Raw genomic sequence first — 16,513 nt, 5'->3', positions numbered from 1 at the left:
ATGGAGGACTGGGCACATGGAGAATTTGTGTTTTTAGAGGTGCTAGTCAGTAATGCCATTAAAGAGAAAGGAATGGGAGGGGCCCCAAAATGTTCCATGATGTCATCAAAACTTTCGTGAAACCTGAGGTTTTTGAAACTAAATTTTAGAAGACTAAAAAATGCATGTTGATTTTATTAAGTTTAATATCACAATAATATTTTAACATTGGTCTTTTCATTTCAAAAAAATGTAGAAGAAATAGAAAAGGGAAAATATGAAGGAAGGAATAAAGATGCACATCACATAGTATGTTACTATTTCTTTAATGGCTGAAGCAATTTTTAAAATACGATATGGATTTACTACAATCTATCCTCAATAGAATTACTTAAGGCAAATTTCTATGGAAAATTATGAAATTTATTTCTTTTCTTTAGAAAGATGTTTTTAATATGGTGATATGAACATGCAATAAAACTGGCCCATTGGTAATAAAGAGGGACTCAGATATAGGTTCCTGCAGCCGCTTCTCTCTGATGTAGAGCTAAGAGATACTGTGTTTTTACTTGGATACGGACCGTTGTTCATTTTTTCCTTTAGGTTAAATATGAGTCCAGAGTAAAACCAGCATAATTTTCTTTGCCTCTAAAACTATGCTGTCAACCATCTACTTATACAACCTTTAAAATTTTATTTGTTTGTTTGTTTGTAATCTCTACATCCGATGTGGGGCTCAGACTTAGTGACCCTGAGATCAAGAGTTGTATGCTCCTCTGACTGAGCCATCCAGGCACCCCTAAGAATAGAAAGGAGAGAGAAACAGGTGTTCTTGTTATTCAAATTACACAGTCTTGACTGAATACAGAAATAGCTGTTTCTATCTCCTTTTATTTTTTTATTTTTTAGTTTTAAGTAATCTCTATGCCCAGTGTGGAGCTTGAACTCACAGCCCCGAGATCCAAAGTCACATGCTCTACTGACTGACCCAGCCAGGTACCACCCTCTCCTCTATATTCTTGCAATTTAGCTCCTTATAAACACCTACCTGAAGCCCCATCCCTTCTGCCCTTATTTGAGAACCCATATCACCAAGGACTTCTTTTTTTTTATTTAATTTATTTATTTTTTTTAGATTTTATTTATTTATTAATGAGAGACACACACAGAGAGAGAGGCAGAGACACAGGCAGAGGGAGAAGCAGGCTCCCTGTGGGGAGCCCAGTGTGGGACTTGAACCCGGACCCCCGGAGCCAAAGGCAGATGCTCAACTGCTGAGCCCCCCAGGTGTCCCACCAAGGACTTCTCTTAATGTTTTCCTTGCAGCCCAACCTTTTAACCCTGATATTTTGCATGCATGTGCCCCTCCCCTCCATGATAGGACTTTCTAGCTTAGAGATAACGTGCTTGCTTCGGTTAAATTCTTCTTGCCAGAGTTCTCTCCAGTTGGCTGTCTTGGTTACATTTTCTATGTTTGAAGAAATCTTCTCTCAAGTCTTTGCCTGTTTACTAGCTCCGGTTGCTAGTGGCTACATCCTGTCCTCAGCCAACCCTATATCTCCCCTGCCTCTCCCTTTGAACAGGGTAAGCCTGGAGGCTTCTCAGTGATCCAGAGGACCTCTAACCCTTCCTGAATATAGAAAAGTGAGTCTTAATATCAAATATCCTCTGAAGGCACATTTCACTCCTGCATATCTTTAATATAATGTCACGATCTTTGGTATCTTTAATCTTTACTCCCTTCAGCATTATCAAATTTTCTTTCTAGCTCCTCTGCCCTTTGCCGACCTCACTGAGCCTTCCAGAGAGTTGTCTCAAAACGAGCTCACAAACTAATTATCTCAAAATACTTTCTGGTTAAAAATTCTCTTTCAAAAGTGAGATAGTATCTTCTTTCCCTGCATTTTTTTCCCACTTACTCAATAGAACGTTCTTCAAAAAATAAATCGTCAGAAATATCTTATTTCATCAACACTTAAACTTCCTATGCAGCTCTTTCCATTTACACTTTACACTGGACCTGTTGATTTTGAATACGAATGATAAAGTCAAGTCACAGGGTTCTTAGCATAAGAAACTGCCTTGCCAATATTTTGGTCCCACTCAACTGTGTTATCTGGAGAAAAGGTGTGTTTCTGTATACAGAACTGTCCCAATGCCCAACAGCAGGCAGAAACGACTATGGGAAATCTCTTCAACTACAGTAATCTTACCGAAAATTACAAGGTTTCCTACCGGAGAGGAAAAATTACAATTCTGCATTCAGGCAACTCGCTCCAGCAAAGTCCTCTCTCATATAACTTTTTAGCTGGATGTACTTCTTTTTTGTCATGGAAGACCATGATAGGGGCTATTATTCGTACCATTTTATTAGCAATGCCTTGAACACCTGGAAACTGATTTGTTTGACAGTTGACATGGCGTTTTTAAATCACAGAAAAATTGGCATATCGGCTGGTAGATAATAATGCAGCTGTAGCTGGGTTCGGGATATTGAATTTCACTGGCATTGCTCCTTATGAAAGGAGAAATAACTCTTTTTTTCTTGCTTCATCACTTATGATTACAGGGCCCTGCCAGTTCAGGCAATAGAGTCAGCCTTGTGTATATATTTTACTATTCTTCAATAGATCTCTATCCTGCTGGATCTATTTAAACCACTGTTTAAAGAGAAGTGCTGTTATGTCCCAGAAATACATGAAGGGAGAGGAGTGACATAACTTGGAGGAGAGCTTGGCCAGATCCTGACATATTTCTCTAAGCGGATCCGGAGGCCCTTCGGCGGATTTGGGGAAAGCTTCGTCCTGGAATAATGAATGGCTTTTCTTGTCTCCATTGCAGCTGTGAGTGAAGGACCAGCCACCCAGCAGGCACCCATGCTGCCCCCAGCACAGCCTGAGCATCCCAGCAGCGAGGAGGTACCAAGCAGAACCATCCCCACGGCCTGTGTTCGACCAACTCACCCACTCCGCAGCTTTGCTAATCCTTTGCTACCTCCACCAATGAGTGCAATAGAACCGAAAGTCCCTTACACACCACTTTTGTCTCAGCCAGGTAAAGTGCCCATTTGTTCACACTTAAAATAGTTGTTATCTTTGGTGCCTCTCCTTAAGCGTGAGGGCCTCTGGGAAGGCCAGGTGCCACGCCTCTGTGCACTGCTAATTGCACGCCCAGTGTGCTCCTGATACTGGCCTTCATACTGCAGCTCATAAGTACCTGCCTCGGCAAGCAACCGGCTGGTTACAGCTGCCTTTCCTTCCTTTAGAAAGTCGTTCCATGAATCCTGACCATGGCTGGAGAAGCTCCTGGTTCTTTAGTCTGCCACATGGATCCTTGAATTTAAGGCTACACCCAGGCTAGAGGTCAAAGTACAAACACCTGAAAAACCACTTTTTAGAGATAGGCATGTAATCCCATAAATCTGGGATTGTGCCTTTCCATAGTCCTCTCCCAGAGGTTCTTATTTCAGAGTTCCAGGGCCAGGAAGGAGTATCAGAACCAGGGTAGAGTCCAACTTCTTAATTTTAGCAATGACAAAACAAAAACTTAGATAGGATAGGAAGTAACACCTCTGTGGTGATGGTGATGTTGTGATCTAGGAGAACTATGTGTTTGATCATTCAGATGATCAAAATACAGTTCTCATTTTTATTAGGTCTTCCTCCGCAGTTTCCGGGTCCGATGGAGCTCACAGCTGCCAACACTCTAAAAATTCCCTTAGTACCAAGGGGATAAAGGTATCTTTAATTATGTTACTGAGTGTGATTTTTGGTTGGTTTTTTTGTTCCTTTGCTTGTGAACATGACTTTCAGACAATGCCCCCCGCCCCAGGGGTAGGGGCTGGTTGCCAGGAGGACCAACTACACCATTAGAGAGTTGGACTCTCAATCCCACTCCCAACCTCCTGGGAGGGAGAAGGGCTGGAGGTAGACTCTACCGATGACCAGTGACTTAGTCAAGCATGACTGTGCAATGAAGTCTCTGTAAAAATCTAAGAGGACAGGGTTTGGAGAACTTCCAGGTTGGTTTACACATGGGGATTTGGGAAGAATGACTGGTTGGGAGAGGGGCAGGGAAACTCCATGCCCTTTCTCCAGACCTCGTTCTGTGTATCTCTTCATCTGGCTGTCTATTCGTATCCTTTATCCTATCCTTTAATAAACTGGCAAACATGTTTCCCTGAGTTCTGGGAGCTGCTCTAGCAAATTAATCGAATCTAAGGAGGAAGTCATTGGAACCACCCGTCTGTAGCTGGCAGGTCAAAAGCACAGGGAGCAAGCAGCCTGGAGCTTGTGACTAGCATCTGAAGTTGGGGGTGGGAGGCGGTTTTGTATGGTTAAATCCTTAACCTGTGGAATCTGATACTATTTCTGGGTAGATCATGTCAGAATTGAGTTGATTTTCTTTTTTTTTAAGATTTCATTTAGTTATTTGAGAGAGGGAGCAAGAGCGCAGGAGGAAATAGGAGAAGGAGAAGCAGGCTCCCCACTGAGCAGGGGGCCCAACGTGGGGCTCAATCCCAGGACTCTGGGATCATGAGCTGAGCCAAAGGCAAACACTTAACTGACTAAGCCACCCCAGCGGCCACAAGTTGAGTTCTTAGGCATCCGGTTGATGTCTGAGAATTGGCTGGTGTTGGTGGGGGAACCGCCCCCAGCATTGGAATTAGGAACACCAACCTTAAAGAATCCCTTTCTAAGAAAATCAGTTGGCAGAGATGAGAACCGGGGTCCCCAGTTCCCAATGCAGTGTTCATTTTATCACCTCAGGTGGTATCCAGTGGTGCTAATCCAGAGTTCCTCTTTGTTTCTGTTAGGGAATTGGGGGGAAGGAAGGCAGATAAGGAGAGAAAAAGAGGAAGGAGGAGAAGGAGAAGAAAAAAGAGGAAGAGCAACAAATAAAAATAGGATAAAAGATAGGTCGATAGATAAGTAGATACATAAAGATGAAGAACTATGTAGTGACTGAAATCATTTGAACTATTGAAATAACTCTTCACAGCCCCAATATACCAGGCATAAGACAGCAAAGTTCAGGGCTCCTGAGTAAATAGGGTGGGGAGACACAGCTGGATTGGCCAATCTGCCATTTGCAAATATACATCAATTTCTGTTACTCAAATTGGTACGCACCGCAACAGTCGGCACTGCATTAGATCATACGCCTCATGATGACTGCAAAAACTAGAAAAGAGGGGCTCCCCCGGTGGCTCAGTGATTTAGTGCCTGCCTTCGGCCCAGGGCATGATCCTGGAGACCCGGGATTGAGTCCCGCATCGGGCTCCCTGCGTGGAGCCTGCTTCTCCCTTTGCCTGCGTCTCTGCTTCTCTCTCTCTCCGTGTTTCTCATGAATAAATAAATAAAATCTTTAAAATAAAAAGCTAGAAAAGATACAATTGCAATTATGAATATTATCTTAATATTAAGAACCTTTCTTGTTCCTGGCACCATGTTGATTTATTCATGTTCATGCCCTCTGGTGTTGGGCCTTTCTTGTGTGTGGTATGGATGCTCAGCTACCAGCCGACCCCTGGGAGGTGGGGAGGAGCACAGAAGGATGTGGGATTCCATCCCTTGAGATGCATGAAGGAGGTCTTCTCTGACACACAGGCTCAATGGACGCCATCACTTCATTTCACAGGAAATATCTCTTCTAAGAAGCCCCCACTAGGGTGTTAAGCAGATCTGTACTGTCCAAACCCTTCTCCCCATCCCACAGTCTATAGACTTCACATGCATTATGGGTAGACTCTGCTATTTTATAGTGCCCCCAAACTACGAGGTCTTTGCTAATTGAGACAAGGACAGTTTGAAGCAAGAGAATTCATTTAATGAAATTCCTGTGTCAAGAGCTCACTGCCTGGTGACTTGGTCGCACTGGTTGCCACTGCAATACCGACCAAAAGAATAGACCTTGGAAGAGACTGGTATCCAGGACAGATAGCAGGCAAACTGCAGCTACTGACAATCACTAACCCTTTATTGGACGTGTGGTAGATGCCTGGCATGCTTCTGAAGACTTGTAACATCACATTTGATCATCAGAGCAAATTGGTAGGGTAGCTCCCTTCTCAACCCCAGCTCATGACTACGGAAACTGTGACAGTTAATTTAAGTAACCTAGTTAAGTCTGCACGACTACTGAGTGACACATCTTCTCCCACTCCTTTTGACTATAGAAAAGCTCAGTTTCTAAAATTTTAGGGACTCACTTGCACCCATTAGCTTGGGTCTAACTTATTTATTGACAAAAACAAAGATAAATTTTTAAAAACTTCTTACATCAAATCATTCCAAAGCTGATAAAAAGAAAAATGTGAAATATCTGAAATCATTTTGATTTGAGGAATACTGTTTCCTCACAAGCCTTCCTCACTCACATTTTAACGAGGAGAGGTAAGAGGCTTAACTATTTAACGCTGAAGAATACGGATTTTATAATATCAAAAAACCCATGTGCCAAAGCTCTTTATACTGTCAACTGCTCTCTCTAGTTGGAAGTAAAGATAAGCTATGTTATCACAGTGGAAAAAAAAAAGATGAAAATACAATTCTGAAGTCACTTTTCAATGAAAATTTACCATGCCAGAAGTATTTGCCTTGGAACACAACATTTGGAAGTCAACCCATGCTCCAGAGAAGTGTGGTGACAAAGAACCCTAATTTTAGAAAGAACCTCTAACAATAGACAGAACGAAGCACTGGCATTGTTATTTATTACTTATTGATTGTTATTTATTACTTATTGTTTTCTTCCAGTTACAATAATACTGGAATAATACTGGAATAATAATACAAAATACGTACAATAATACGAAAGCATAAATAAGTATTATGTCTTTAAAAGATGGGAAGAGAGTTCCTTGTGCTGTGTCTACATCTGTTGTCCCAAATAATAAGCGTGTCTGAAGAACCATTCTCTGATCTGATGCCATGCGGGCAAGATCTCATTTTCTTTTATTTCCGTTGTACACTTAAGAGCCTACTTTTTTTTTTAAGAGCCTACTTTTTTATTAACTACCTGCCTCATTTTAACTATCACTCTTGTTTTTCCCTGAACTATTTCTTAAAAAACCATCTCTTCTGCTGTATTGCCCAAAATCTCTGCATTTTTGGTTGATTATACATTTTTCATGGTTCCCCTTTAAATGCCATCCTCCCCCACTCACCTTGAGGCATATCCTGCCATCACTTTGGAATTATTAAATGCCTTTCCTTTTCATGTTTCTCCTTCATTGTCTCACTGTGATTCCTGTTCATTTCATAATGCCTTACCTCATGATTTTCAAATAAGTTCCCCCTGCATTGCTTCTGACACATGGTAAATAGTATGCTTTTAAGAAAGGGCTGATGTTTACTTATTCTAATAGAAAAAGAAAATTAGCAGACTGACAAATGTATTAGCTGTGACACTAACTACATGCTTCTTAGCCTAAAAGATGAAATACTTAGAGCTTTCAACAAATTTTAATTCTGAGAAAATCATTACTTTAGTCAAACTGATTGATGAAGTAAAGTCATTCTCTTGTCGGCTTGGAATAAAAAAAAATACCTCAAATAATTTTACTCTGGATTTCACAATAAAGGACTGAGTAATTTCTAATGAATTTATCTTTACTTACTGCAAGTAATTACTGTAGAATATGGTAATGTGAGGCATGGCTCTAATTTTTAAAGATCACACCAAATGAGAAGCTCCTTCTGCTTTGAAACCATTGAAATTAGGATCAATGAAGCGGCTCTTCCCCTACTCCTGTTCGTGTGTGGGGTTTTTTCAAGGGCAGCCTCATGGATCTGTGCCTCAGTTGGACTTCCAGGAAGGCGTGCGGAGCTGTGTTTGCAGGATGAGAGGTGTAGGGCAGCGCATAGGATGCAGGAACTGTCTCTCCGGAGTTGGTGGAGGCTTTTGTGGGATTTTTATAGTGAGAGGTAATTAGAAAGTCAGCCGGTTGTCATAACGACTGAAACTCTGCCTACCTGAAAACACAGATTCTTTCCTTCATTTTTTTTCCTTTCTTTGCACCTGCCGAATTAAAATTTAGCTTAGCAGACTAGAGTGCTTTAGGGCCTTTCTTACAATTCCATCCTCACCCCGTGATAAAGTGGTTCTGTTTCTTAATGCTTCACGGTGAAGAACTGCGGCCTTTACGCATTTCGGGGAGGCTACAATCACTGCACTTTGCAAATCGCAGATGTGGACATATAAGTGATTTGGCTTCGTCCCCTTTCAGGTTAAATAGAAAATGTTTGATGGAGTGTTGCGCTTACGGTGTTATAGATCTGACATAAATTCTACAAAAGGCCAAGATGGGGTGTTTTTTTTTTTCCTTCACTAGTGAAAATTCCTTTTAGCTATGAAATGATCAGCTGCACTTTAAATGAACCTAGATTAGGAGACCATTTGTCTTCTGAGGCTGTAATTCTAAAGAGAAAGAAAATGTGCCCTCTTAACTAGTGACTTTTGGACTCAACAGTGACTGTTTTACAACATCAGCCCCCCCATCACCGCCCCCCCGGAATCCTGGCATCTTTGTTAAGGAGTCCACGTGCTTTATTGTCCTCCATTTATACATTGCATTTCCACACTTTTTCATTTATAAGAGCAAAAACCTAGAACATTCTGATCTTCTCAGTCTTCGACAGATCAATATGTCACTGGACATGACAAGACCAAAACTCACTTCATTGTACTACGAAATTGAGTTTGATTTTCCCTCTGCAAATTGTGGCATGTGCTTCAATTTGTCTGAGGACCGAGGACGAGGGGTGGGTGGAGGTGGCTGACAGTGGACAGGAAAGGCATTTGATTTATATTTTACGGCTGGCTGGGAAATCAGGTGTTCCTGCTATAGCCTGATCTTTTTGACAGGCCTCATTTCAGTAAATATGCTATCACACAAAACTGCCAATAAATTACTATAATACATTAACACAATTGCATTCCCTGCGCCACTTGTAGGCCACCTTGTGGGGTGTTCATCAAGGATAGCACAGGAGCATTCCAGCCTATGGAAATCAGTCTCAGGCTGGGGTCATGGGAGATCAGACATCCTTAAAGGGGTGAAACAAGGTGGCTTTTCTGGCCAGCCAGGTCAAATAAGTCATTGGCACAGCTAAGGAGGAGAGCTATGTTGATTTGACATTATTGGACCCAATACCACTAATCAATTTCAGAGGGGAAAATCACACCCTCCCCTGTTACTTTTCATCTCCCAGGTCTAAGATGATCTGCAGTTTTGTTTTGTTTGTGTGTTCGTTTTTGTAGGTAGCTCTTTGAAGTTGTCCTGTCTTCATTCCTAACGATTTCTTTTTTGAGAGATGAAATCCAATTTCCTTTGGTCTAGTCATCCTTCATTATCCCTTAGGAAAATGTAAGTCCGTCAAAATGGCCTTATATTGCACCAGCGTTTGTGACTTTGGAGCCTACTTGGTGTTTTAATGAAGTACTATTTCCTCTAGTATGGGTTCCAGTATTGAAAGAGGAAAAAGCTCTTGTAATTGCCACAAAGGGAGGGAAATGATTGCTAGACAAAACTTTAGGAGTAAGTCACGTGACCCGTGTCTCATTTATAAATGACAAAACCACAGCCTCAAAGACTAAGCAGCTAGCCCAAGGTCAACAATTGAGCTAATGGACAAGTTTAAAGAATTCAGAGAAGTAGAACACTGAAGAGAAAGGATTTTATTTAACATTTTTGTAATGTGAATAGTTATTCTTAGATCAACTCCCCTACCCCGCCCTAAGAAGGCTTCTAGAATGATACTAGCTATTAAATATCCTTCAGAAAGAATTATTTCATAGAAGGCAGTTTGAGTTATTTAGCTTAGCATTTGAGTAAATGTTTTGTTCCTTCACGTAAGCTAGATGGAGGAAAGAAGTTCCAGCGGGAGTAGTGACTAGCCAGGGGCTCAGGACTAGTTCCTTTCTGCTTAAAGTCACTTGTGCAACTCATCAGTGTCCCTCTGACCTAGGACCATGTAGGGAGCCAGGGAGTTAGCATCTGTTGCTTTCAGTACCACACACCGCAGGTAGCCAGGGCTTTGCAGTCCAGTAATAAAAATAATGAAGAATAGGGACCTCGGGGTGGCTCAGCGGTTGAGCATCTGCCTTCAGCCCAGGTCGTGATGCTGGAGCCCCGGGATCGAGTCCCACATTGGGCTCCCTGCATGGAGCCTGCTTCTCCCTCTGCCTGTGTCTCTGCCTCTCTCCCTCTCTCTCTGTGTCTTTCATGAATAAATAAATAAAATATTTAAAAATAAAAAAATAAAGAACAGAAGGAAGTGTAAAATGAAGATAAAAGTTAAGGCACATGACAATATTACTCAGATTGTGGGTTAGAGAATGTGAGGGTCAATGGGCATGAAGACAAACAGCTGGCATTTCATTAGAATTGCAAAACTCTATTGGGAGGAGGGAGTGAATGACCACAGCTGAGTCAAAATTTGAATCCATTCAATCAAACTTTTGCTCTGTTAAAAAATTATAAGTGAAAATAATTGCACAGAAATGGTTATATTAATATATAAAATTGAGGTTAATTATCAACTTAATACAGGTAAACTCCGGGGGTAAAGTTTAGAATTGCCACCTACATAATCATAAGAGATTATGAAAAAAGTCTGTTTTCAGAATTTGTTACCAAGTAGTCTACATAACTTGAAACATATAATTTAAGAATGTCTTTGGATTTTCCTGGGGAGTGGGTGGCCACATGAGTGCCAGAGAATGACAAAGAAAAGGGTGAGCAATAGGCTGTTTTCAAGCAGCAAACATTCCTTTCACATTTTCTAAAATATCATAGGTCACATGGTTGACTTCTATCTAAATGTTGTTTTTTATTAAATATCTTGAAGATCCAAGTGTCTTTTTTTTTAAAATAAGCTTATGTGAAATTAATAAGGTTAAGGCTTTAGATTTTACCACCTCTTATAGTTTAGAAAGGACATTTCCAAGTGAATCCATGCCTAGCAGAGAAGTAACAATAATCACCATTAGTGATGCAGAGGGAGACATTCAGAGAGCTCGAATAACTTGTAACTTCTCTAGGATCACGAGTCATTATCCTTGGGACCTTTATATAAGCCACAGTGGGCACTCAATAAATATTTGGGGGAAAATAAATAAATAAATATTTGGGGAGCTGGTCAGAATGGAATAATAAAGGTAAGAGCCAGAAATTGAATTCACGTCTTCCGATTTCAAGTCGAATGATGATTATTAAGTGAAGCAAAGCAACTTGAGAGTCGGCGAAAGGATTAGACAAGCTGAAAAAATTTCCAAAGTCACAACCATTTGATCCTAAAATATTATGTTCTGAGCTAGGAATAATATCTTATTCCAAAGCTGAATTAAAGTGGGAAAAAAAAAACAATAAGGAAGCCACCACCCCTGGAAAGTCTATTCACTAATTTAACATGGAGAATGGTATCTGCTTTGTTCACCGGAAGATGGAGTGCAGCTCCGTGGAATTAGAGTCCTGAGTCTTTCCATTATCTCAGTTTTGGAATTGATTTTGCTCCCTCGAATCCTACCTATTCCCATCTCTGAAGTTGGGTAGTCTCTCGTCTTTAAAGAGGAATGAAACACATGAGATTCTAGCAGTCGTAATTACTGCAGAAGGGTGGGCGGATATTCTCTCTGTATTTTTTATTTACTTTATGAAAAAGTATAAGTAAGAGAAAGGGTTTCACCCAAACAGATTCGGAACTGCACAGTGTGCCTTGTGAGTATTCTAAGTGGTTGACAGAGTTCCTTGTAGTTCATCAATTAGTATCAGGTTTCGGTTGTTTTGGGAACAAAGGGAAATTTTTAAAACAAATGAAAAGTGTTCCCATAACCTTCTGTGTTAATGGCCTATTGAAAATATGAAAAATTGAACACACTGAAAACAAAAAATTCTCTGCGGTATTAAAATAAGAAAATCATTGTTAAAACCGTTCAGAGCTCTACTCTTTCTCGGTGTTTATAATGTTTATCTTACTGGCAGGGACTTCATGAAGAAGTCGAGTGCCCTGTGAAGCTCCCTGTGTTATTTCTCTAGCTAGGGCGGTGTTCTTAGTACCAGAGTCTTTTTATTGACCAGGATGTCAGGGATCCCAGGAAGCAATGCCTTTATCATCTGTGGTAAAGGATGCAACAAGCTGCTGCTGCTTCCTCTCCTTGTCTCCTTCTTCCTCTCCTCCTCCTCCTCCTTTTCCTCCCTTTCCTCCTCCTCCTTCTTCCTCTTTTCTTCTGCTTCTGCTTCTTCTGTGTCCCCTGCTCCTCCTTCTCATCTCCCTCTCCTTCTTCTTTTGGTGAATAACAATGATAAGTAAGCCCTATGGATTTCAAACTGAGAGGCATATTAGGACATAATTGCAGGTAGAGGCGTATAGGGATTAGGAATGATGATGTTCATGGCGATCAGTGGGGGGATCAATGAGCAGTGGGGGGATCAATGAGCAGTGGGGGGAAGGGCAGAGGGAGGAGCAGAGTCCCTGTCTGAGCCAGGAGCCCGACTACGGGCTCGAGCCCAAGATCCTAGGATCATGACCTGAGAGGAAGGCAGATGCTCAACTGACTGAGGCACCCAGGCACCCTCAGCGTTGCAATTAAATTATAGTTGTTTGTTCTCTTCTTGGCTACTCTCTGGAGTGGTTAGTTCATAGAAATAGGCTGCTTTGTGCACGTGATCTGAGCTGATGCCCACCCCAGTGCAGGACGAAAGGCAGGACAGTGGTGCCTTATGAGGAGGAGTACACCCCAGTCTTCCCAGTCCCATCTCTGGCAGTAGCCAAGTGAGACTAACAGAGCATTTACAAGAAGAAAATAAGAAAAAAAAAAAAAAGAAGAAGAAGAAGAAGAAAACTCCGGCACCCAACTTCTTGCTCATTGGCCGGGTTAGCATCAAATAAGTCATTTAAGCTCTTTATGCTTCCATTTTGCACAACTATAAATGGTGAGAATCTAGTCTGGAAAGGATTGGCTCATGGAAACATGAATTATCCTAGTTAAAAATGTTAGCACCGCATCCAGGAGCTTCTGATTTGATACAAGCTGGAGATCGCGTTGCCTTATAAGTTGGGCTTGGTTGAGTTTGCAGCACCTCCTATTCAGAAGCTGTAGGATCAAATGGAAGGGGCGCTAAAAGTGATTTTTAATGGTTTAGTGGCTGGTGAGACAAGATCTGCCTCCTGAATGTCGTATTTCCCTGCAAGTATACCCACCAGAGAAAAGGCAGCCCTTACACAAAGACAGAATGGTGCACAGACAAGAGCAGAGTGTCTGCTCAGAGCTGTCTGAAGATTGTTTCCTGGGTCTAGAGAGAAGGATGGCTTCTTGCAGTTGAACAGGTCTTGCCCTCAAATTGTAAATACATCGGACAGCCAGGAAGTTCCCACCAACCCCTTTAAAGGACCAAATGGCATTAAATAGCATTCTCCCTCCAACTTCTTAATCCATGTTTCCACTAACTGCTATGAAGGCCCATTCCTCAAATCCAGTAAAGATTTATGTCCAAAGGCTCTAAGGATTTGTTGGTCATGTACCTGACTTTCTCCCTGAGAAACACTGTGTTTCCTGAATTGCTTTTCAGGATAAGCCAGTTTAGCATGACTAAAGCCTATGGAATTTCCCAGATCCCCATTCTAATATCTGACTTAGCTGTTCCCTACATTGACTCTCTGCAAAGAGAAAGGCAGGGCAAGGAAGAATAAGAAGTGAGGAGCAAGAACTGAGCTATTGAAAAAGCAGTTATTTCTCATTACATGCATGTAAAACAATACAGACACCTTTGTCTTCTCACTTATGAATAATATATTTTGTTTTATTGGGAATATGATTGTATGATTCACTTCCCAATGTGATTTGACATAGAAGTCTTTAATTCTAAATTCTCCATGAACGTGGCTTTCCAAAACCATGCTTCTTAAGTGTCCTACGCCTGGTTACCACCTGCAGACCTTATTAAAATGCAGGTTTTGACTCAGTGGCTCTGAAGGGAAGCCTGAGATCCTGCATTTCCCAGAGGATTCCAGAACATGCTGCCACTCTGGGGCTCACACTTTGCGATAGTGAGGCTCTAAAACATACCATGTGCCTTTCACCTGCAGTTCATGGAAGAACTCGCGGGTTTTGTGACTCACTTGAAATCACGCTCACCTGTGTGTGTTTGCGTGTGCGTGAGCGCACGCACATTTTTCCCAGTAAGTGAATTTATAGCTTTTGTTAGAGTCTCAAATTGTTCATTCTCTATAACAAGTTAAGGACCACTTAACCTGCCACTTTGTCATCATCCGGCATTTAGGCTCAGTTGTGCAATGTCAACAACAAAATGTTTTTGTTTTGCTTCATTTTGCTTTTGATTTTAGACCAATCCAAAAGCCTTGAGTAAAGTAACTTTCTGGAATCTGAGGCCGAGAGCTGAACACTTTGGCCCTCCTCAAATGAAATTCTGCAAAATTAAGCCATTTATTTTCTTGTACAAACACCTGGGGCCTTAGTATATATTTGTCAATGCCTGATGAAGGAATTAGATTAATAGTTTAATGTCTTAAAAGAATTCCCACTTCTGAAGCTGTCTCATTTTTGTTGTTTTTTAAATGAAGACTAGTAGGTAAGATTCATAACTGTCTGTGATAAATTTTCTCCAGAAAAGGGGGTTCTGTGGGAAACGGATATGTGTTGTCATTTGGGGAGGTCATCATGACCTGTCCCCGGCATCCCCTGTTCTGGTGTGCAATGGAAAGCACTTCAGCAGAGCCTGGATGATTACTCACACACTTCCTCAAACAGTGACTCATTGTGCAATGAAAATTTTAGGCTCAGCCAACTTCATCCCAGGATGACGAGCATATGAAATCTATAAAAAATGTTTTTTAAAGAAAATTTTGTTGGTGGTAAGGTAAATGAATCTATAAACAGTAATAATATAAATCACAGAGAACGGGAGATAATAAAAGAAATGGTATTTGAGTAGTGAAGACGTTAGGTTGTATTATATGATATCCTGAAAAATATCATCATAAATCATTTATTGGGCAATAAATCATTCTAAGGAGTAAGTATATGTTTGAGGAGGCTTGGTAATAATAAAGAGCCCGTGAGAGAGAGGGGAGTTTTTAAAGAAAAAGAACCTGCTTCTCCAATAAGCATTTGAACAATTAAAGTCTACCTACCTCCCTCTGTCTTTTTTTTTCTCCTTCTCTCCCTTATCCCACTAACCTCTTTCTTTTTCTTTCTTTTACATTGTTTGGCTTTTTTTTTCTCTGGGTCACAGCTTCTTAATTTAAATGGTAACAGATCCTATACAAGCACCTACAGGTACATAAGTATTTGAATTTGAGAAATTGAAGATCAGAGAGAGAAACAATGATAGAATATTGGAAAGTACCATGAGAAGAGTGCTCAAAAGCTTCCCCCCTCCCCCAATTTCTTGATGTTTGTAATGTTTGAGAATTTTCTGCACATATATTTACCTTTCTCCTTGAGCCTTTGGGTTAGACAGCTGATGGCAGGGCCTGAAAGTTAACCCTGTGCCAATCGGGGGGCCAGGTCTGTCGCTCTGGCTCCATCCCCCTCTCCTGTTTCAGCAACAGTGCACTCACTGTCTTCCAGATGCCACACAGTCAGTCCCTTCCTAATTAGTTCTTGCATTTATTCTTAGATTCTTACCTCTTTATTTAATCTACGTGTAGTATGATTCTAATGAAATATTTCACCCTTGCGTGATTTATCTTCCAAAACCACATTTAATATCATAATAGACCCCACTTTTCTATATCCTTTAATATCACAATAAAACTTAATAGGTGGTGGGTCCCAGTAGTTACTCAAGAAAAAGTGAACTGATTCCAACCATGGTGATATGTTTGCAGACTTCGTTACTGACAATTGCCATTAGCAGACAGTTAACCGTGATTTTGCTATTTGATATAATCTTCACAGAAACACAAAGAGGAAAGTAGTGACTCATGACGAAACTCAGGATCAGAGTAGATAAGATAATTAATTCAATGTTACAATATATCAAAATGTCAGGGCCAGGATATGAACCTAGGACTTTCTGAAACCAAAACCTGCTTTTCTGAACCACTATGTAATAATACATATACATAAAATTGCCAAGGATTATGCAATTAGTAATGTCACAAATAATAAACTTTCCACTTATATTTTAGCATCTCCCTTAACATGTAAATTTGGAGAGAGAGAAAGAAAGAGATTATTTTTTTCCAGAAATATTCTAATGCTATCCCAAGACATGAAACTCCAGATACATTCACAGGAGGAAAAGGAAAAGTGGATTTTATTTTTTTCTGTCATCTCCATGTATTATTTACATTTCCATTGGCTTTTATTTTGTCACCTTTTTTTTCATTTTCCTTTACAAAAATGTATTGATTACATATTTTTTTATACTTGAATTAGCCCAACACACACAACCAGAGAAAGTTTTATTTCTTGTTGGAAGACTAAAATAAATATCTAGATAGATGTCAAGAACCCAGAGATACTATGGGCTTATTTCTTAGCCCAATACAAGATATTCTATAGC

At 40.6% G+C, this 16,513-nt stretch overlaps 1 protein-coding gene across 1 annotated transcript in view; it reads left to right on the top strand.

Annotated features, from left to right (window-relative positions):
- LOC129514498 (netrin receptor DCC) overlaps positions 1–16,513 on the top strand; it is a gene marked incomplete at its 5' end in the record, with an annotated part of 702,567 nt that overhangs the window by 670,139 nt on the left and 15,915 nt on the right. The window contains one exon of the mRNA XM_055333118.1: positions 2,821–3,033. Within this exon, the coding sequence (XP_055189093.1) occupies positions 2,821–3,033 (213 nt within the window). The remainder of the gene's footprint in view (positions 1–2,820; positions 3,034–16,513) is intronic.

The sequence above is a fragment of the Nyctereutes procyonoides genome, unplaced genomic scaffold, assembly GCF_905146905.1.
Source record: "Nyctereutes procyonoides isolate TBG_1078 unplaced genomic scaffold, NYPRO_anot_genome, whole genome shotgun sequence".
In the NCBI taxonomy this organism is placed as follows: Eukaryota; Metazoa; Chordata; class Mammalia; order Carnivora; family Canidae; genus Nyctereutes; species Nyctereutes procyonoides.
This window is presented reverse-complemented; position numbering and strand designations above follow the sequence as displayed.